General features: G+C 41.6%; 1 protein-coding gene across 4 annotated transcripts in view; it reads right to left on the bottom strand.

Moving 5' to 3' along the window:
• Positions 1-362: 362 nt before the first annotated feature.
• Positions 363-22,632, bottom strand: part of efcab10 (EF-hand calcium binding domain 10) — a 50,708-nt gene continuing 28,438 nt past the window's right edge. For 2 of the 4 annotated variants that reach the window (XR_015760486.1, XR_015760487.1), the window contains exons 5-6: positions 5,430-5,549; positions 363-588 (exon numbers count right to left, since the gene is read on the bottom strand). Coding sequence is in view for 1 of the 4 variants with exons in the window: in XM_087997430.1 (XP_087853556.1) it covers positions 5,492-5,549 (58 nt within the window). In the remaining 3 variants the exon portion in view is untranslated. Of the gene's footprint in view, positions 589-5,412; positions 5,550-22,632 lie in introns of those variants that run through there. The other 2 variants (XR_006314445.2, XM_087997430.1) reach the window with 2 other exon arrangements.

A 22,632-nucleotide genomic window follows, 5' to 3' on the forward strand; every position in this document is an offset into this window, starting at 1 on the left:
ATCCTTCCAATTCCATTTTTCATTAGCTCTTTAAATAGTGGAGTTGACATTGTATTATTTCAGTGAACATTTGTCTCAGTTTGCAAGCTGAAAAGGAAATCCCTAATTAGGCAACCAAGCTGAAATTGGACATTCTGATCATCTAGATTAACACAGCCCACTTTCCCCAATGCACAATCCTGCCTCTTTCCTAATATTCAGGCCTTTGATTTTCCAGTGTGAATTCAACCAGTTCTGGGATATTCTGCATCATGTTTCATTATTCAATACACTTTCATGTCTCTCATTTAACTGAGAACAGTAAGTTCAAATAAGAGCGAATTTTATTTGTCACTGAAGTGATTTCACTAAGTTAAGAACATGACGAAAATGAGATGTCAGGAAGAACTTCTTCACCCAACAGTTTGGAAGTCTTTTCCAGAAACAGCAATTGACGCTAGATCCGTTATTAATTTTAAATCTGTGATAGATAACTGTATATTAAGAGATTTAGGCCAGAGGCAGGTATATGGAGCAGGGCCACAGGTCAGCCATGATCTCATTGAATGGCAGGACAGGTTTAAGGTGCTGTACAGTCTGCTCCTGTTCCTAAAATCAATCAAACTTTGAAAATAGTAAATCAGTCAGTAAACTAAACTAACATTTTTTTAAAAATCTGCCTTTTGAACTGCTTCTCACATGTTCATTCAAAAAAAATGCAGTGATTAAGCAAATGTAAACAAATAAACAATATTATCAAATAATACTGTGATAATTTCTGATTCCCTTCAGTTAGAAATAATCATATTTTAAAAGCAAAATGCTGATTGTTCCTCAAGCATATTTCTTACTACTGCCCACAGAGTTGGGGAACTGACAGACTGATACATTGATACTCAACACATGACAGCAGTGAAACAAGGCACCCAAGGATAAATACTCACATAACAAATAATTCCTAGTATTCTATGAAGAATATAACAACATAACAAAAAACTTTAAGAAGGGAATTAATACATATAGGTCTCAGCTTTGAAACAGAACGAACAGAGGACTATTGAACTAAATGGCTTAAATTTAAAAATGACACTAAGCAAAAACTGAAAAGATTAACCAATTGATAGCTTTCCTTTATCATTATTAATGATTCTGTAAGTGGAGTGGCAGACACTTAATGAGGTCATTCATGACTCTCGTTAAAATACATAACAATAAAACAGACAGATTCGAAGAAAAAAAATCCAACCATGGCTAACTAAGAAATTTGTGGAGAATGTGAAGTTGAAGGGAAAGCATATAAGGAAGTCAAAGTCAGTGCTAACCCTAAGACTAGGATAAATTCAGAAAAAGAGTATAAAAAGATAATAAAGACAGAGAAAATAAATTGCTAAGGCAAACTGGCAAGGAATATAAAAATTGACAATAAGAGCTTAGAACATAGAACATAGAAAAGTACAGCACAGAACAGGCCCTTTGGCACACGATGTTGTGCCAAAATTTAATCCTAATGTAAAATATAGTAACTTAACCTACGCACCCTTCAACTCACTGCTATCCATGTGCATGTCCGGCAGTCGCTTAAATGTCCCCAGTGACTCTGCTTCCACCAACACCACTGGCAACGTATTCCATGCATTCACAACTCTCTGCGTAAAGAACCTACCTCTGATGTCTCCTTTATACCTTTCTCCTAATATCTTAAAACTATGACCCCTTGTACAAGTCAATCCTGTCCTGGGGAAATATCTCTGGCAATTGACTCTATCTATTCCTCTCATTACCTTGTATACCTCGATCAGGTCACATCTCTTCCTCCTTCTCTCCAGAGAGAAAAGTCCGAGCTTATTCAATCTTTCTTTATAAGACAAGCCCTCCAGTCCAGGCAGCATCCTGGTACACCTTCTTTGCACCCACTCCAAAGCCTCTATATCTTTTCTATAGTAGGGCGACCAGAACTGGACACAATATTCCAAGCGTGGTCTCACCAGGGACTTGTAGAGCTGCAGCAAAACCTCGGGGCTCTTAAACTCAATCCCCCATTAATGAAAGCCAAAACACCATATGCTTTCTTAACAACCCGATCCACTTGGGTGGCAAATTTGAGGGATTTATGTACTTGCATACCCAGATCCCTCTGTTCCTCCACACTGCCAAGAATCATGTAATTAATCCTATATTCAGCATTCGAGTTTGACCTTCCAAAATGCATCACTTCGCATTTATCCAGGTTGAACTCCATCGGCCATTTCTCAGCCCAGCTCTGCATTCTGTCTATGTTGCGCTGCAGCCTGCAATAGCCCTCTATATTATCAACGGCACCTCCAACCTTTGTGTCATCTGCAAATTTACTATCCCACCCCTCAACCTCATCATCCAAGTCATTTATAAAAACTACAAACAGCAGAGGCCCAAGAACAGAGCCCTGCGGAATCCCACTCAACACTGACCTCCAGGCAGAATACTTTCCATCCACAACCACTCTTTGCCTTCTGTCAGCCAACCAATTCTGAATCCAGATAGCCGAATCTCCGCGTATCCCATACTTCCTGACTTTATGAATGAGCCTACCATGAGCCTTTTTATATATTTATTCTTTAAATATATAAAAAGGAAGAAAGAGAGAGATCAAAATGGACACAGAAAATGAATCTGGGGACAAGGTGATAGGGAACAAGGAAATAGTAGAAGAATAAAACAGACACTTTGCATCAGTCTTTAAAGTGGAAGACACTTCAGATATTCTATTAACACTAACGAATATGGCGGAGGAATTAAGTATCATTATCGTCACTAAAGAAGTATTAGACAAACTAATGGGTCTAAGTGCATGTAAGTCCCTGGCCTTGATAGCTTGCATCCAAGATTCCTAAATGAGTTGGCTACAGAGAGAGTGGATGCATTGATTGTAGTTTTCCAAGCATCAATAGATTCTGAAGAAATACTCTAGGATTGGAAAACTGCTAATATGACACTCCTATGCAAAAGGAGGTGGCAGTAAAAGGCTAACAGACTATCATCTATTGTTGGAAAAGTATTGGAATTAATTATTAAGGATGTAATAGCAGAAAATTTGGAAAATCATAATCTAATTATGGTTAGCACTGCTGCCTCACAGCGCCAGAGACCCGGGTTCAATTCCCAACTCAGGCGACTGACTGTGTGGAGTTTGCACATTCTCCCCGTGTCTGCGTGGGTTTCCTCCGGGTGCTCTGGTTTCCTCCCACAGTCCAAAGATGTGCAGGTCAGGTGAATTGGCCATGCTAAATCGCCCGTAGTGTTAGGTAAAAGGGCTAAATGTAGGGGTATGGGTGGGTTGCGCTTCGGCGGGTCGGTATGGACTTGTTGGGCCGAAGGGACTGTTTCCACACTGCAAGTAATCTAATCTAATCTAATCTAATCAAGCAAAGTCAACATGGCTTCATGAATAACAAATCATGTCTGACCCATTTATTCGAGTTTTTCGAGGAAGTTTCAACCAGACTAGATAGAGAGGAACCAGTAGATGTGTTATAATTGGACTTCCAGAAGGTGTTTGACAAGGTACCTCACAAAAGGTCAAGCCATAAGATGACAGGCCACGGTGTCAGAGGTAGGATTTGGCATGGATAGAGAATTGGCTCATGGGAAGGAAATGGCAATTGAGGGTAAGGGCTTTTTTCAGACTGGTGACCTGTGACCAGTGGAGTTCACAGGGATCAATGCTGTGACCACGACATATATTTATGACGTGGAGGACAAAAGTGAATCTACGGCAACCAAATTTGCAGATGACATGAAAATATGTGGAAAAGCAGGTTGTGAGAAGAATACAAATAGCTTACAGAGATATTGATAAGCTAAGCAAGTGGATAAAAAGTTGGCAAGTGGTGTATAATGTGGGAAAATATGAAGTTCATTTTGGAAAGGAGAACAAAAGAATAATATATTATTTAAATGCAGGCAAACTGTAGCAAATTGAAACACAAAGGACTTGAGGATATTTGCACATGAAAAGTAGGAAGTCCATACACAGGTGCAGCAGGAATCAGAGGGCTAATGAAATGTTTGCCTTGATTTCAAGGGGATTGGAGATATAAGAATGGGGAAGTCTTACTGCAACTGTACATGGTGCTGGATGAGGTCACATCTGGAGTTTTGTGGCAGTTTTGGTCTCTTTAATTAAGGAAAGATATCATTTCATTGGAGGCAGTTCAGAGAAGGTGAACCCTGGTGTGGAGAGATTGCCTTATGAGCAATAAATAAATGTAATATTCTACTCATTGGAATTTAGAAGAAGGAGAGTTGATCTCACTCTATCACGTAGGATTCCTAAGGGCTAAACTGACAGGGTAAATGTCGAGAGGATATTTTCCCTCATAGGAGAGCCCAGGATTAGAGGTCAATGAAGGAGTGCCAACTTGAGAATGAGATGGGGAGCATTTTCTTCACTCAGAGGGTTGAGAGTCTTTGGAACTCTGCCACAGACAGCTGTTGCTGAAGAGATCTGTAGGGCTGACTCACGGTGCATATCTAAGGCTAAGATAGATTCTTAATCAGGAGAAGAATGAAGTCTTAAGGTGAAAGGACAGGAAAGTGGACATGAGAAACATCGGATCAGTCATAATCCTATCGAATGGCAGAAAAGACTTGAGGGGCTGATTTGCTTACTCCTGTTCCTATTTTATATGGTCTAACAACCAAAACCATTCTCTGAGTGCTGAATCGAAAACCCTGTCTAATTATTTGTGGTAAAGGATAGACCACCAGTGAATCTTAACAAGAGGCAATTGTCTTACATAACAAGGGGCAGTTTATAGCAATCAGTTCAAGTCACATTGGTAAATTAGTCTTAATTAATTCAGACTACCAGGTGTCAGTCTGTTGTAAAATATGAACTCAATGTATATTTTAGTTTGGATTTTGCATTGGTAGCATGTAGATTTGGTCATGGGAAGTGGGAACCAGCATTTCTTGCCCATCCTTAGTTGGCTTTGAGAATAATAGAATCCCTACAGTGTGAAAGCAAACCATTTGGCCGATCAAGTCCATGCTAACCCCCTGAAGAACATCCCATCCAGAAACACGCCCTCTACCCCATCCCTGCAAATCCCTAGGCTGATCCACTTAACTTGCACAATGCTGGACACTATGGGCAAATTAGCATGGTTAATCCACTTAGCCCGCACATCTTTGGACTGTGGGAGCAAACCAGGAGGAAACTCATGCAGACAGGAGGAGAATGTGCTAATCACTGAGCCACCTTGCTGCCTCAGAAGCTGTCTTTTTAATCATTAACTTCATTGAGGCGGGGAGGAGGGGTTCAATGATTAACTTATCAGTATTTCTGGAAACATGCTTTTTATTACAAAACCAGTATGACAGAATGAGTTGCGGCGCTGACAATAGGATTCTGTTTGCCTTGAGAGAGATTTGCAAACAGGCAGAGTAAATATTAAAGAACATTTGCTTACTTTTAGGAGACGAGTCAGTAATTTATTTTCGCTCAAAGGAAATTTCCGTAGCTTGAAAACCTTTAGCTTTTCAGTTCGCAGAACTTCTGGCTGATGTTAGACATTAGAAACAGGTTCCTCCTAACAAAAGAAGAAAATTCAAAACAGTTAGAAAATAAACTATCTCAATGTCAGGACTTTAATTTGATAGCTCCAAACCAGAAGTGTTTGGCAAGAACCCTGAAAGGAATTATTGGATGTGAGAAAATCTCAGCTCAGCTCTATGAATACTCAAGGAAGAGGCAATCAAACAAGACTGAGAATTGGAGGAGGCAGTTAAAGTCAAATATATAAATATAAGAGAAGGAAATTCTCTCTGGTATTTGAGTACTATAAGGTGATGGTTTTGGAATTGATGAGATTGCATTTTTGAAATGTATCTTTCAAATTGAGTTATAAGTAAATGTTCTTTTATTTTATCTTAATTTCCTGGTGAGTTTTGAGAAGATTTGCAGCTCAGGTTGAAGTTCTGGATGTAGGTTTGCTCGCTGAGCTGGAAGGTTCATTTTCAGATGTTTCATCACCATGCTAGGTTACAACTTCAGTGAGCCTCTGGAGAAAGCACTAGTGGTGTAGCCCGCTTTCTATTTGTGGGTTTGGGCTTCCTTGGGCTGGTGATGTTATTTCTGTGGTGATATCATTTCCTATGGTGATGTCATTTCCTGTTCTTTTTCTCAGGGGGTGGTAAATGGTATCCAAGTCAATGTGTTTGTTGATGGAGTTCTTGTTGGAAAGCCATGCTTCTAGGAATTCTCATGTGTGTCTCAGTTTAGCTTGTCCTAGGATGGTTATGTTGTCCCAGTCACAGAGTCATGGAGTCGTAGAGATGCACAGCACAGAAACAGACCCTTTGGTCCAACTCATCCACGCAGACCACCTATCCCAACGCAATCTAGTCCCGCCTGCCAGCACCTGGACCATATCCCTCCAAACCCTTCTTATTCATGTACCCATCCAGATGCCTTTTAAATGTTGCAATTGTACTAGTTTCCACCACTTCCTCTGGCAGCTCATTCCATACACATACCACCCTCTGTGTGAAAAAGTTGTCCCTTAGGTCTCTTTTATATCTTTCCCCTCTCACCCTAAACCTATGCCCACTAGTTCTGGACTCCCCAACTTTGTCTATTTATCCTATCCATGCCCCTCATGATTTTATAAACCTCTATAAGGTCACCCTCAGCCTCCAAAGCTCCAGGGGAAACAGCCCTAGCCTATTCAACATCTCCCTATAGCTCAAATCCTCCAACCTTGGCAACATCCTTGTAAATCTTTTCTGAACCCTTTCAAGTTTCACAACATCTTTCCGATAGGAAGGAGACCAGAATTGCACGCAATATTTCAACAGTGGCCTAACCAATGTCCTGTACAGCCACAACATGACCTCGAAATTCCTATGCTCAATACTCTGACCAATAAAGGAAAGCATACCCATCACTATCTTATCCACCTGCGAATCCACTTTCAAGGAACTATGAACCTGTACTCCAAGGATTCTTTGTTCAGCAACACTCCTGAAGACCTTAACATTAAGTGTATAAATCCTGCTAAGATTTGCTTTCCCAAAATGCAGGACCTCGCATTTATCAAAATTAAACTCTATCTGCCACTTCTCGGCTCATTGGCTCATCTGATCAAGATCCCGTTGTAATCTGAGGTAACCTTCTTCGCTCTCCACTACACCTCCAATTTTGGTGTCATCTGCAAACTTATTAACTATACCTGTTCTGCTCATATCCAAATCATTTATATAAATGACAAAAAGTAGTGGACCCAGCATTGATCCTTGTGGCACTCCACTGGTCACAGGCCTTCAGTCTGAAAAACAACCCTCCACCACCACCCTCTGTCTTCTACCTTTGGAGCCAGTTCTGTATCCAAATGGCTAGTTCTCCCTGTATTCCATGAGATCTAACCTTGTTAACCAGTCTCCCACGGGGAACCTTGTCGAACAGTTTACTGAAGTCCATATGGATCATATCTACCGCTCTGCCCTCATCAATCCTCTTTGTTACTTCTTCAAAAAACTCAATCAAGTTTGTGAGACATGATTTCCCACGCACAAAACCATGTTGACTATCCCTAATCAGTCCTTGCCTTTCCAAATACATGTACATCCTGTCCCTCAGGATTCCCTCCAACAACTTGCCCACCACCGACGTCAGGCTCACCAGTCAATAGTCCCTGGTTTGTCCTTACCACCTTTCTTAAACAGTGGCACCACATTAGCCAACCTCCAGTCTTTAGGCACCTCACCTGTGACTATCAATAATACAGTAAGAGGCCCAGCAATCAATTCCCTAGCTTCCCACAAGTTCTAGGGTACACCTAATCAGGTCCTGGGGATGTATCCACTTTTATGCGTTTCAAGACATCCAGCAATTCCTCCTCTGTAATATAAACATTTTTCAAGATGTCACCATCTATTTCCTTACATTCTGTATCTTCCATGTCTTTTCCACAGTAAATACTGATGCAAAATGCTCATTTAGTATCTCCCCCATCTCCTGCAGCTTCAGAAAAAGGCCACCTTGCTCTAAGTGGTGAGCTTCATCATCCTTATGTAAGGATACTAGTGAGAGTGGGTCATGTCTTTTTGTGGCTAGTTTGTGTTCGTATATGCTGGTGGCTAGTTTTCTGCCTGTTTGTCTAATGTAGTAACATATGATTTATCCAGCAATAACATCAACAGTGATTATAACACCAGAAATAAATGAATCTGTCTCCACAGGAACCTTATGCTAGAATGCTTTGTTTTTCCATCCAAAGACTACGTGACATCAAATTGCATGGAGCTTTATGCAACTTTAATACAAACTCTCTCAGTAACCAATATCTTATATAATACGTCTCAGGTAAGGATGTCAGGTTTCCCTCCCTCAGGGGCATTAATGTATCAGACTGGTTTTTACAACAGTCTAGTGATCCAATGGTCACCATTATTAATACTAACGTCTCATTCCATGTTTATTAATGCAATTATTGAGTAATTAAATTAATGCAATTGGTGCCTCAGTGGTTAGCACTGTTGCCTCACAGTGCCAGGGACCTGGGTTTGATTCCAGCCTCAGGCGACTGTCTGTGTGGAGTTTACACATTCTTCCCTCATCTGCGCGGGTTTCCTTCGGGTGCTCCGGTTTCCTCCCACAATCCAAAGAAGTGCAGGTCAGATGAATTGGCCATGATAAATTGTCCATAGTGTTCAGCGATGTGCAGGTTAGGTGCATTAATCAGGGGTAAGTATAGAGTAATGGGGAATGGGTTTGGGTGAGATACTCTTCGGAGGGTTGGTGTGAACTTGTTGGGTTGAAGGGCCCGTTTCCACACTGTAGGGATTCTATGATTCAATTTAATTTCCCAATTGCTATAATGCAAATTAAACTTCCATCTCTGAATTAGTCTAAGCTTTAGTTGTCCAGTCATACAACCATGACCATATTTGATATGCCCAAATTTTAAATTATTGGTGTAAGACATCAAGGCTATACATCCTGCTTTCAGTACATGAATCCCACTGCTCCATATTAAATGTCCTTTAGAGAGATTGTCATTGGGCAGACGCATACACACAAAGCTTTCACTGAGAGGAATGTGTGACTTTGAAATCCTCTGTCTCAGAGAGCAGTGGAAAAAATGTCATTAAATATTTTAAGGCGGAGGTTTGTAGATTGTTTTAAAGCAAGGGGTGATTAGGAGTAGAAGGGAATGTGGAATTCGAAACAACATAAACAGATTAGCTTCAATCTTACTAAATGGCAGACCAGTCTTTAAAGTCTAGATTGTCTACTTCTGCTCCTATTTCATATGATCATAAATATATGGTCACCAGTGGAATGGAAACTAAATAAGGTTTTCTAAAAAGGTTAAAACAGGAGTAAAGTGACTCCTTAAACTTCAATTAAATTTCTGATTGTGTGCCTGAATTAAATTCTTGACTCAAGGTATTTTATCAGTCTTAAATTTCAGAAATAATTATGTTAACGTTTGATGGGTTTAAACAATGCTTTCACACTGGAGATTCACAGATCATAGTCAGTTCAGGATTCTGCCACTCTCAATGTGCTCTTCAAACCTGATTTAAACAAAAACCATGGTGGCTTTGGAATCTAGTAAGTTTATAATTTCCAAACATATGTAAATTTAAAAATTCAAAATTTAGTCCTATCCAAAATACCACATCCAGAAATATAGAAGTCATGAAAAAAACTGAGAAACTGAGAAAAAATATTAACTCTATCATTGGTCTAAGAAAGGACAGGCAAGAGATACTTTTCCTTAAAACAGTTTTTGTCTCATTTATATTTTAGATTAGATTAGATTCCCTACAGTGTGGAAACAGGCTCTTCGGCCTAACAAGTCCACACCAACCTTCTGAAGAGTAAAGCACCCAGACCCATTTCCCTCTGACTGATGCACCTAACACTACGGGCAATTTAGCATGGCCAATTCACCTGACCTACATATCTTTGGACTACGAGAGGAAACCAGAGCACGGGGAGAATGTGCAAACTCCACACAGACAGTCACCCGAGGCTGGAATCAAACCTAAGACCCTAGTGCTGTGAGGCAGCAGTGCTAACCACAGAGCCACCGTGCCGCCCTAAATTCCTTGTTCACAATTTATTTTCCTCCTGGTAACTAGGATGAGTGTACGCATGTTCAAGTGGGTTGTCAGCCATATTTTGCTTATATGTTTTGAGAACAAGTCAAGCTTCTTTTTATAACAGGAAATTACTTTTTCTACACTTAAAAAGAATCACTTTTCAAACAGTTTCAATCGGATAAGATTTGAATTAATGATGCTTTTGAACTTGTCCATGTTTTAGTATTGAGTTCAGGCGAAGTAAAGATTATTTCATTGTAATAGTCAAAGGAAACTTTCAATTTTCACAGTGTGTTTCTTGAACTTCAGTGGATGACAATACAAACCACTGTGTCATTAGATAGAGACAGACCAGGAGGACTAATACTCTCAACTACATTCTCAAGGTTACGTGCCTTGTCTTGAGAGATAGTAGATCCCACTACTGTTTTGGTTTTAGCTAACTCCTGGTAGAAGTCCATTTCAGAGTCTATTTCAACATCAATATTTAATTTGATGTTGGGTGTACCAGCAGCCTTTTCCTTGTATTACTCATGGCACTGATCATGCATGGCAATGGGGACATTGCTTTCTTCTTGCCAATCATTTTAACCCTGCAGCTCTTTTATCAATTCCCACAGCTTTTTACTTTCCTAATCCATCCGTAAAAGACACAAATAGGCACCAAAGGCTAATTTATTCTGGACTGTTTCTAACTCAGTTGTTCCTTTCCTAACCTCTTTCAAAAGCCTATCACAGACACAGTCAGATTCACTACTGCCCAGTATCGATGATCATGGCTTTTCGATTGAATTATGTAAGTCATATTTTAAAATATCTCAACGCCACCGTAACTGCAATCAAAGATTTCTGCTTTTCAAATTCAAAACCAAGTAAACCTCGATGGGTGGCATAGTGGCTCAGTGGTTAGCACAGTGCCAGGGACCCGGGTTCGATTCTAGCCTCGGGCGACTGTCTGTGTGGAGTTTGCACATTCTCACTGGGTGCTCTGGTTTCCTCCCACAATCCAAAGATGTGCAGGTCAGGTGAATTGGCCAAGCTAAATTGCCCATAGTGTTCAGGAATGTGTAGGTTAGGTGCATTAGTCAGGGGTAAATATAGGGTAAGGGGGAATGGTCTGGGTGGGTTACTCTTCAGAAAGGTTGGTGTGGACTTGTTGAGCCGAAGAGACTGTTTCCACACTGTGGGGGTTCTATGACTTTAATTTTACTACCACTGGTCTGGTTTAATCTGCACAGCATTACTAGCTATGCACACATAGCAGCCCAGGAGCACTATTCTGCCTCCTGTATCGAGTCCTTCATTTAGGTTCTTTTGATCCTTGACTGGACGGTTGAGGGGTAGTCTTACTGCACTAACTGTGGGTGATAAACAAAATATACTCCCCCCTTTGCAGAGCCAACCTGAGGATCTGATACCTCAGTCCTCTCAAATAAGCCAATAAAGGTGAGGTCTGTAGTGGGAATAAAATGTTTATAACATTTAATGAAAGGAATTAATAGGAATAAGGCAACACCCCATACCGTAAAATGACAGTGCTCACTGAGCCAATCTCCTGGAGAGGAAGAGTCTCCACTGTGAAAAGCTAGCACAACATTTGTTCCCCATATTTTTCACTTGCAGTGGGCTATCAGCCACAACAATCACAGAACTGCAACACCAGGCATTCAGATTAATGGCATTTTCCTGGAATTTACCAGGAACAAAATCAACAGTGGTGAAGGAGGGAGAGTGTTACAATCAACAAATCCTATCACATTTTGGTGACATTGTGCCCAAATGTTAAAAGACTGGGAGTTGAAGGGCCAGTTGGAAGTGATTTGGGTGAGGGCTTGCTGGAGGACAGATGCATTAAGAAGAGGAGTTGGGAGGGATGTTGTAAAATACATTTAGCATACTTGCATACAGTCATGCACCTAAATCTACAGTAACATTACAAAATATCTGTTTAAATTAATACCACAGTACATGAATCAAATGCCGAAGTAAACGTATATTTCAGAACCCAACAAAAAAGGACAGAACATAAAATTATATTTCAAATGAAGATCATTTATTGTAGAAATGTTTTCTTTTGATAGAAGCTGAAGTGCACAAAAGTAGCTTGCAGGAATATGCCTAGACTGAAGTTTCTGAGTTCTCAGATGGACCTGACCAACAAGAGCCAGCCTGAAGTTCAAATCCATGAGGCACACTTAGCATTAAAGGTGCTCATCATATTTAATTATTGATGTTGCATACTTTAATGCAAAGTGTAGAATTTTCCCATTTTCAGTTAAAGCGTTTTGTCAAGTGAGATAAATGGTGTTTGTGTGCCATGGCCCAGCGAGACTTGTTACATGCAATCTTCTGCTCTTCGCCTTGTTAATTATTCATCAGGCTCTTTAACAGCCTCTATGTGGATTTATGTGGCACGAAAAGTGGAATGTTTTGCAACTATGGGAACCTTCCAGTGTTGACACACTGGCATCATATTAAAGCCCAGCAGTACACCACTTCAGATGCTGCAAGCCATTACCTGCCCATCCCTCTGTGATGCCTGAGCATCATCTCTGTAGACGTGGCCCAGAAAGCAATGCTCATTTCCTGCTTTGCAGGCAAGAGTTTGGAAGCTGGTAGAAAGGGTGATGGAGAGGAGGCAAGTCCTTTCTCCTGCTAACAGTTATGGGGATTAAGGAAACCAGACACAGCCAGTCTGGACTTGGATAATGGCCAAGGTCAGCGCTTTTCCTGGAGGAAGCAGGATGCCCACCAATGCAGGAAAACAAAGGTCAATGGTCTGTGTCTGTAAGGGTAATATTTTCTCTGCTACCTCATCATTATATGGTCGCCACTGCTCCCTCTAACTCTGCAACTGTGCACAAATCCACCAAGGCTGATGGACAAAACTCTTAATTTTTCATGTATCCACTCAACTTCTCTCAGCCACCTAATCCTTCCAAACTATTGATCCTTCCTTCCCTCTGTGCTTCCTGCTCACATACTATGGCAGCCTCACCATCAGTCCTGCTACTGCATCACTCCTAATGCCTCTCCCATCTCCTTCCACCATTGTCAAACTCTCTCTTGCTCTGTTTGCAAGAGAAATTGGATCACAGCCAGTTCAGGAGGCAGTTTCGAGGGGGTGCAATCGGGATGCATATTAGGCTTCTCACTCTTGACAAAGAGAACCTTCAAGAGCACAATTTCTGATGTGAGAGTTCAATGGCCAACCAACCAATTTTTGTAAAAATATCTTCATTTGCACTCTATTTGCCAGATTATCATTAAAGTTTTACACAAGGGTAGTCATATTTAATCTGAACATTAATATTTGTGGAAGACTTCAAAGTTTGTGCGAAGATTTGTAGCTCGGGTGCTCGTTGTTGTGGTTCTGTTCGCCGAGCTGGAAGTTTTTGTTGCAAACGTTTTGTCCCCTGGTTAGGCGACATCATCAGTGCTTGGGAGCCTCCTGCGAAGCGCTTCTTTGATGTTTCCTCCGGTGTTTATAGTGGTCTGTCCCTGCCGCTTCCGGTTGTCAGTTTCAGCTGTCCGCTGTAGTGGTTGGTATATTGGGTCCAGGTCGATGTGTTTGTTGATGGAGTTTGTGGATGAATGCCATTCCTCTAGGAATTCCCTGGCTGTTCTCTGTCTGGCTTGCCCTATGATAGTAGTGTTGTCCCAGTCGAATTCATGTTGCTTGTTGTCTGCGTGTGTGGCTACTAAGGATAGCTGGTCGTGTCGTTTCGTGGCTAGTTGATGTTCATGTATGCGGATTGTTAGCTGTCTTCCTGTTTGTCCTATATAGTGTTTAATGCAGTCCTTGCATGGAATTGTGGAAGACTTTTCTGTTGATGGACTCTGCATTTTGGTGATAAGTCGCAGTCAAGTCAAAAGGGCGGGTTGCAATCTAAAGGGTCCTACAATTGGAGGAAGCCAGTGATGGTGGTGAATCCCACTGCCCGAGCTGCTCGGCCTTCCTCATCAGGAGGGAGTTATGTGAAGAGATGCAATCTGAAGAAAATGACATCAGTGACATCCTGAATGCATTTTTGGGTTGAGGATTAGCAGGTGTCACACAGGCATCCAGTTGTTTCTTGAAACAATCCAGAGACATAAAACCTCACAGCAGCTTTGACACACATGGGCTGGGGTTACCATCTAGCGGAGGTCATCTTCCAGTAGATGTCAGAGTTCAGTGACAATGCAGGACATCCTTAATCAGTGTCTGCACTGTCTATCAGAGAGGTGGAGAAAATTATGGTGAGGCCTGTAGATCCATTATTCTCCTCCACCCCTTTAGTGGCCCTTCACCTGTTACTTCTCCTCCTGGAGACCATTGCAGGTTGCTGTCCTTGCTGATGAAGTTGGAATTGCTGTCCCTATCTACATTATCGTTGGAGTAGCAGTAAGGTCACAGTGGCCCCAGGCACAGAGATGTCTATGCTGAGCAGACAATCTGTGGGGATTATCAGAAAGATGAATGAATTTTCTTGAAGGAACTTCTGAGACCTCATATCCATTACAATGAAATGTCATAGTGTGCCTTCACACAGTGTGATATAAGGTTTCCTAAGGAGATCAATGTTATGCCTCCATAAGGAGCATTGAGGTATTTCACCTCATCCAAACATATGTTACTCAAACAAAGTTTTCATGCTACATTGGGGGTGTTGAATTCTGCCACACAATCATTGGTGATGGTGACATAAATCAACCCAAGAATTAGAAAGTATTTATTGTGATGAAGCAGGAACATATTTAATTTCATTCCTTGATCTTACTGACTTATAAGCCTCACAGTATGTGTGATCTTTATCAGATCTCAAACACATTCTAGTGTCTCTCAGCTTCCCAAACCCCCTTCCAATTCTACTTCCTACTGTGTCTTCCCCAGTGAATAATTTGGTTGACTTTTAACTGTCCCAGAAGTGGTCTATTGCATCAGGCAGTGACAGAAATAAAATGTTTTTAATTGCAGCGAGAATGTAATAGTTCAAGAGGAAACTCTTCCTTCTTCTTAGGAAAACTAAGGAAGGGAAAAGTGTTTTTTTTTAATTGGTAAATGATGGCTTCAGACCCCACCACAAGGATCTTATTTTTATCATCATTTTAACCCTCTCCCCAAGTTGAACCAGAGTCTATACTATCTCCATTGCAAAGACCAACTGATCCAATCTCTGTTACATACCTGTCTTCAATGCTGCCTCAGCCTGTTCTGTTGCTGAAGTTCTCATGCATACTTTGTTCAACAGTTCATCTTTCACACGCTAAAAAATGTTTACGTTCACCTCATCTCCTGCTGACATGTCCTATCCTACAACCAGTCCTAGTCACACGTCATCCCTCTGCCTATTCATCCACATCGGTTCCTATTTACCTTTAAAATGCTCATCTTTATGTTTAAATTCTTTCATGGCCCAATCCCTCCTTCTTTGTAGTAAGGGCTACAACTATACAATTCCTACAACTCTAATTCTTAGATTTCCCTCCTCCTTTCTCCCTTACTATTGTTGCTGGTACCTTCAGTCATTTAGGCCCTAAACTCTAAATTTCCTCTCCAAAATCTCTCAGGCTTCTCAATTTCCCTTTCCTTCTTTAAAGTGCTCCATTAAAATCAATTTCTTAGAGAAGGCTTCTAGCCATCATTCCTAATAATGCCTTCTATGCTCAGCATTCCTTTTTATCTGATCACACTTCTGGGAAATGCATTATAACATTTTACTACATGTTCCAAGTAAAGAAATAAAAATGCAAATTGTTGCAGTTCTTATTGACTTAAGAATTGTTTTTTCTGTCTCATGAGTTCACTTATTGATATAAATTAATTTATTAAGTAGAATAGTTCAGAGGTTTTGTGGATCATACCAATTTTAAAATAATATTGCATGCTTCTGCTGTTGTCACAAAGGTTTCAGATGGAAAACGTAAGACAATTTCAAGCTAGTCTGAACAGAACTTCAGCCGAGTGGCTGACGATTGTGAACTTCAAGATGAGAAGCAGAAAGGTCCGAGATTAGGGTAAGTTTAAAGTCAATGATGTTCATTATCACTTCGGCAGTTTGGAAGGTTACTTGGTATTCTGACTTCTGGCTTCACATTCTGAACTGAGGCCAAGAAAATGACTTCATTACAGTTGCTGATTCTGCAGGATATTTTTGAAAAAATGCTTTTCTGTCACACGAAAGTTCTTTCCTTCTGTGCTGACTGAGTTAGATAGATTCTCAGTTGACAGGGGAAGCAATGGTATGCAGATAGACACAAAGTGGAATTGAGGCCACCGTCAGATCAGCCATAAACATTATGAAATGGAAGAGCAGGATCTTCTCATTCATACTTCGGTATGGAATATTATGAGATGGAAATGTGTTGCTGGAGAAGCGCAGCAGGTCAGGCAGCATCTAGGGAACAGGAGAATCGACGTTTCGGGCATTAGCCCTTCTTCAGGAATGAGGAAAGTTTGTCCAGCAGGCTAAGATAAAAGATAGGGAGGAGGGACTTGGGGGAGGGGCGTCAGAAATGTGATAGGTGGAAAAAGGGTCAAGGTGAGGGTGATAGGACAGATTGGGGTGGGGGCGGAGAGACCTCTCCGCCCCCACCCCAATCTGTCCTATCACCCTCACCTTGACCCTTTTTCCACCTATCACATTTCCGACGCCCCTCCCCCAAGTCCCTCCTCCCTATCTTTTATCTTAGCCTGCTGGACAAACTTTCCTCATTCCTGAAGAAGGGCTAATGCCCGAAACGTCGATTCTCCTGTTCCCTAGATGCTGCCTGACCTGCTGCGCTTCTCCAGCAACACATTTCCATCTCTGATCTCCAGCATCTGCAGACCTCATTTTCTCTTCATGGAATATTATGACCTTGTCTTGCAGCACCGTATTACGAAACTTGGTATTATAGCACTTGTACAAGTAGCCATATTCATGTGTAAACTTTAGCAGTCAATGTATGCTCAAACAACTCAGTACATGAGCATTCATAACCAAGTCTGACACTGTTCTCATCTAATGTATACAAGTATTCAATCGGGGAGACTGTATTTAGTGGAAGCAGGATGGAAATTGGGCTAGAATCTTATGTTTTTGTCTTTCCTTAACCAGGGACACTGGGGCCCTCTATAGCACGTTGAATTAATCAGAGAACTCATCTGGGGCACATCGGCACATTCATAAAAGCAGAATGCTGTGGAAATCTGAAACAGATAATGCTGAAGAAACTCTTCAGAACAAGCAGCATCTGGGGAGAGATAAACAGAATTAACTTCTCAAGTCTGGTATGATACTTCTTCAGAATTGAAAGGTGTAGGAAAGTGTTTTTGACAGAGCCAGACCAGAGGAGGGGGAAGTGAGGACAGATTCTGTAGAAGCTCAGTGTAAAAGAAAAAGGGGTATTATTTATGATGAAACAGAAACAAATTATTTAAAATAGGTGTAAATCAAGATGTGAAAAGGAGGGAATGTGTACTCTTTATTGAAAGCAAAGTAGACAGTACAAAAAAGACAAGGTAATGGGAGAGCAGACATATGGGAGAGTGGTTTTTGAAGGGATTGAGTTCATTATTGAGACTTAAGTGGAAAATTAGGTGTTGTTTCTCAAACTTGCGTTGCACTTCATTGGAATAATGCAGAATGCCCAGGACAGAAATCCTGAAATGAGAGAAAGGTGGTATATTGAAATAGCAAGTAATTGTGAGGTCAGGGTCATTGCTATGGTCAGAGTGCTGTCATTCCAGAAAGTGGTCACTTAGTCTGCATTTAGTCTCACCATTATCGATAGTCACAGGTAAGGTGGTGCCACTTTTTAAGAAAGGTGGTAAGGACAAGCCAGGGAACTATAGACCAGTGAGCCTGATGTCAGTGGTAGGCAAGTTGTTGGAGGCAATCATGAGGGAGAGGAAGTACATGTATTTGGAAAGGCAAGGACTGATTAGGGATATACAACATAGCTTTGTGTGTGGGAAATCATGTCTCACAAACTTGATTGAGTTTTTTGAAGAAGTAACAAAGAGGATTGATGAGGACAGAGCAGTAAACGTGATCTATATGGGCTTAGGTACGGCATCCATCAAGGTTTCCCATGGGAGACTGGTTAGCAAGGTTAGATCTCATGGAATACAGGGAAACCTAGCCATTTGGATACAGAACTGGTTCAAAGGTAGAAAATAGAGGCTGGTGGTGAACGATTGTTTTTCAGACTAGAGGCTTGTGACCAGTGGAGTGCCACAAGGATTGGTGCTGGGTCCACTACTTTTCATCATTTATATAAATGATTTGGATGTGAGAATAAGAAGCATGGTTAGTAAGTTTGCCGATGACACCAAAATTGGAGGTGTAGTGGACAGCGAAGAAGGTTACCTTGGATTACAATGGGATCTTGATCAGATGGGCCAATGGGCTGAGGAGTGGAAGATGGATTTTAATTTAGATATATTCGAGATGCTGCATTTGGGAAAGCAAATATTAGCAGGACTTATACACTTAATGGTAATGTCCAAGGGAGCAAAAAGTCCTTGGAGTGCAGGTTCATAGCTCCTTGAAAGTAGAGAGGTGGTTAGGATAGTGAAGAAGGCATTTGGTATGTTTTCCTTTATTGATAAGAGTATTGAGCACAGGAGTTGGGAGGTCATGTTGCGCTGTACAGGACATTGGTTAGGCCACTTTTGGAATACTGTGTGCAATTCTGGTTTCCTTCCTATGTGAAGGATGTTGTGGAGCTTGAAAGTGTTCAGAAAAGATTTACAAGGATGTTGCCAGGGTTGGAGGGTTTGAGTTATACGGAGAGGTTGAATAGGCTGGGGCTGTTTTCCCTGGAGCATTGGAGGCTGAGGGTGACCTTATAGAAGTTTATAAAATCTTGAAGGGCATGGATAGGGTAAATAGACGAAGTCTTTTCTCTGGAGTCCAGAATTAGGTTTAGAATGATATGAAAGAGACCTACAGGGCAACTTTTTCATGCAGAGGGTGGTGCGTGTATGGAATGAGCTGCCAGAGGAAGTGGTGGGGGCTAGTACATTTGCAACATTTAAAAGGCATCTGGATGGTTATATGAATAGGAAGGGTTTGGAGGGATATGGGCCTGGTGCTGGCAGGTGGGACTAGATCGGTTTGAGATATCTGGTAGACATGGACAGGTTGGACTGAATCATCTCTATGATTCTATAAGGAAAGCAGACCGTATTGTGAACAGTGAATGCAACAGGCTAAACTGAACTAAGTAAAAGTAAAATACTGCTTCATAAAAACAGAAAATAAACCACAGAAACTGGAAGTCAGAAACAAAAATTGAAATTGCTTGAAAAGCTCAGCAGGTCTGGCAGCATCTGTGGAGAGAAGTCAGAGTTAACATTTTCAGTCGAATGACCCTTCCTCAGAACCGTGCTCTGATTTCTCTCCACAGATGCTGCCAGACCTCTCCAGCAACTTCTGTTTTTGTTTAAAATCCAGTCTCAACAGGAAAGTACACTTCAGGCCTTGGACCATAAGGAGGGAGGAAGTGAATGGGTGCGTGCTGTATCTTCTGCAAGTGCCTGGGACCATGCAATGGGGAAGTGAGGAAGTGTTTGAAGTAAAGGAGGAGTGGACCAGGGTGTCACATAGAGAACGGAGTGAATGTTTTGCATATCTGCAAATTATAGTTCATCTGCTAAGTTAACAGTTGTTGGAACGTTATTTTGAACTACTGATTCTTAGTTTAATAAACAACACAGTAGCACTGGCTTCCAAACTAAGCACTTACAAATTTTCATTTTCCACATCCTTAATGATACTTTTCCAAATTCAGCATACCCAAGCACTGGGAGTAAAGCACAATGCATTTTGTGATGAAGTATTTTTTGATGACTTTGAGCTTACAAGCAGTGCAAGTTGTAGAATGGACAAGCAGAATAAGAATTAGCCAGATAAGCAGTAACATAAGATGAGGGTTTCAGCAGCAGTTAAACTGACACAACAATAGAATTTGGGCAATGTTACAAAGTAAAAGGTCAAGGTCCCACAGCCGTAGGGCTGCTCACACATTAGTACAAGGTAAAAACAATGACTGCAGATGCTGGAAACCAGATTCTGGATTAGTGGTGCTGGAAGAGCACAGCAGTTCAGGCAGCATCCAAGGAGCTTCGAAATCGACGTTTCGGGCAAAAGCCCTTCATCAGGAATAAAATTAGTACAAGACAACTAGTGGTGAGTTTATCATGTGGATCATAATGTCTCAGGTGAGGGGCAAGGTTGAGAAAGTGGGACCAATATGGTAACCTCAACTAGTGCAAGAATTGAATCTACACTATTGACATCACTTTGCATTGCAAACCAGCTGTTACAAAGTTGGATATAGTCGGTCTTTGTAATAGAGAGGATAAGGAGTTGGAAGTTCAGTTCAGGGCCAAATTGTGTGCTAAGGTTGTGAGTGGTCTGGCTTCAGCTCAGACAGTAATTAGGGAGAGTGATAGAGTTGACAGCTTGAAAATGGAATTGGTGGCAGTCCTGAAGACACTGGGCTGAATTTCCCCAGTCTTTGGTGATGTATTTTTTTCAGTGAGATTCATGGTGACTGGTTACCTATGGCTCATGTCAAACTCTCCCATGCAATCTTCTGCTCTACAGCTTATTAGTTGTGTAACCAACTTGTACAATGCCCGGCTCACCTAATTGTGTGGGGTATGAACAATGGAAGTGCTTGTCATTGCTGGGACTTGGCACCGTTCATGTTGCTGCATCAATGCAGTATCCAAGGTCAAAGATAATGCCCAGTAATGCTGAGCTCAATAATGATAAGTTCCACCATTTTCTCTCTGCTGCCTTGCATTCACGGGGTCACCACTCATGCTATCTCTGCCACCAACAGTAACTCTCATTATTGCATGGAGCATGATCACTCAACAGTTCTGATCACCCATCCCATCCACACAAACTCCTCATCCTCCCTGCCCTCTGCATTTTTCATTCACTCATCTGAAACACTCCACTATCTCTCTCCTGCATCACCATTAATGGCGCTCCCAACCACTTCCACCACACTCCTCCACTTTGAGACATTGCAGGACAAAGTCTCTCTGAACTGGGCTGAGAGTGCCAAGACAGGCAGCAGAATTGCAGCTAAGAAACCTTCTAGGCCTGTATGAGTAGAAATGCTGCAGTTGGCTGGAGAAGATGATACTCACTTACATGGGGACATGAGACCTGGGTTCGTGCTGAGATCTCCATGACCAATTAACTAAGTGAGATTGACTGTCAGGTACTCTCTGATTAATGCCAGTGTTAACTCGTTCTTCCCCTGAACAAGGTTTTACCCCTTTCTCAAAACTAATTATTTCCCTTCTCTTATGCAGGTACTCGTGGAATCCAGCAAACTAAAACAGAAAAGAGGTCAGCACTGCCTACACCCAGCTAAATATCCACTTCTGTGCAGGAAGCCAGCGAACTCTCAGAGAATACACCAGGAAAGCTTTCAGCTATGTCCTATCCTCAGAGACATATCTTTCTAGATGAGATTCAGGAACACAATCTTGTGAGAGCACATCTTCACGGCTGGTTGAGGCTGGTAACTTGGGGGGACTGCCAGAGATCAGGCACCTAGTCAGCCCCAGACAGATGACAATTCAATGGATTTGGCCATTAGTGACTTTGATAAAAAGCACAGACAGAAACAGTAGCCGCATCTGGTAGAAGCAATCGATAAACTACGTCAAAGGATGGAAGAGTTCCCCACCCATCTCAGTTCCTTGCTTGTTCTGTCATAGGTGTAATGACTGCTCAATGGACAGGCTGGCTTCCACCATGGAGATCCACATCCAGTACACTGTCAGTGTTTGTCAGATACGTGCATGGACCTGCACTCCATTGTTGTAGTCATTGGTGCCCAGCATTAATGCCAAAGTCTAGCTATGACTGTCCTTGCCATCAAGATCTTGTTTGACCATGTGTGATATCAAAGAACCCTAGCAAAACTGGAATCAATGAGTATTGGGGGGAATCTCTCCATTGTTTGTAATCTTACGTAGCGTATCGGAAGACGTCTGTGGTTGTTGGAAGTCAGTCATCTCAGCTCCAGGATGTCTCTGTAGAAGTTCCTGAGTGTCTGATCCTTGACCCAATACCTTCAACTGATCTTCCCTCCATTATAAAGTCAGAAATGGGAACGTTTGCCAATAATTGCACAATGTTCAGCACCATTCGTGACTCCTCAGATACTGATGCATTTGAGAGATGAGCAGCTCAGACATCCCAAGAATGAAAGCAGCTTGAATGGCCAAACATTGCTCAGCCTTCAGACTCTACCAAGTCCTTCACAGCAGGTCACCTCAGAATTCACGGATCGTCAAAATCCTGGTCTGCATAGATCATCGGCACTTATACCCAGAATCTGTGGTGATTCCACACACTTTAGCAAAGCAATGTTGCTTCTGCCATTCAGTTTTACAATGGAGCACCTTGCCCTACGAGGCTGGGAGGTGGACAATAGAAAGTGCAAATTTCCACCCACTCCAAAGCTCATTGGCATTCGAAGAGAAACTGCACAAGGCAGATTTATATGATGCTCCAGTACTTCAGGGCAACTTGTCAGTGTATACAGAATTTGAAACAA

This window comes from Chiloscyllium plagiosum, unplaced genomic scaffold (genome assembly GCF_037043375.1).
Source record: "Chiloscyllium plagiosum isolate Xiang-an unplaced genomic scaffold, Cpla_swu_hap1 HiC_scaffold_19, whole genome shotgun sequence".
NCBI classification, from domain to species: domain Eukaryota; kingdom Metazoa; phylum Chordata; class Chondrichthyes; order Orectolobiformes; family Hemiscylliidae; genus Chiloscyllium; species Chiloscyllium plagiosum.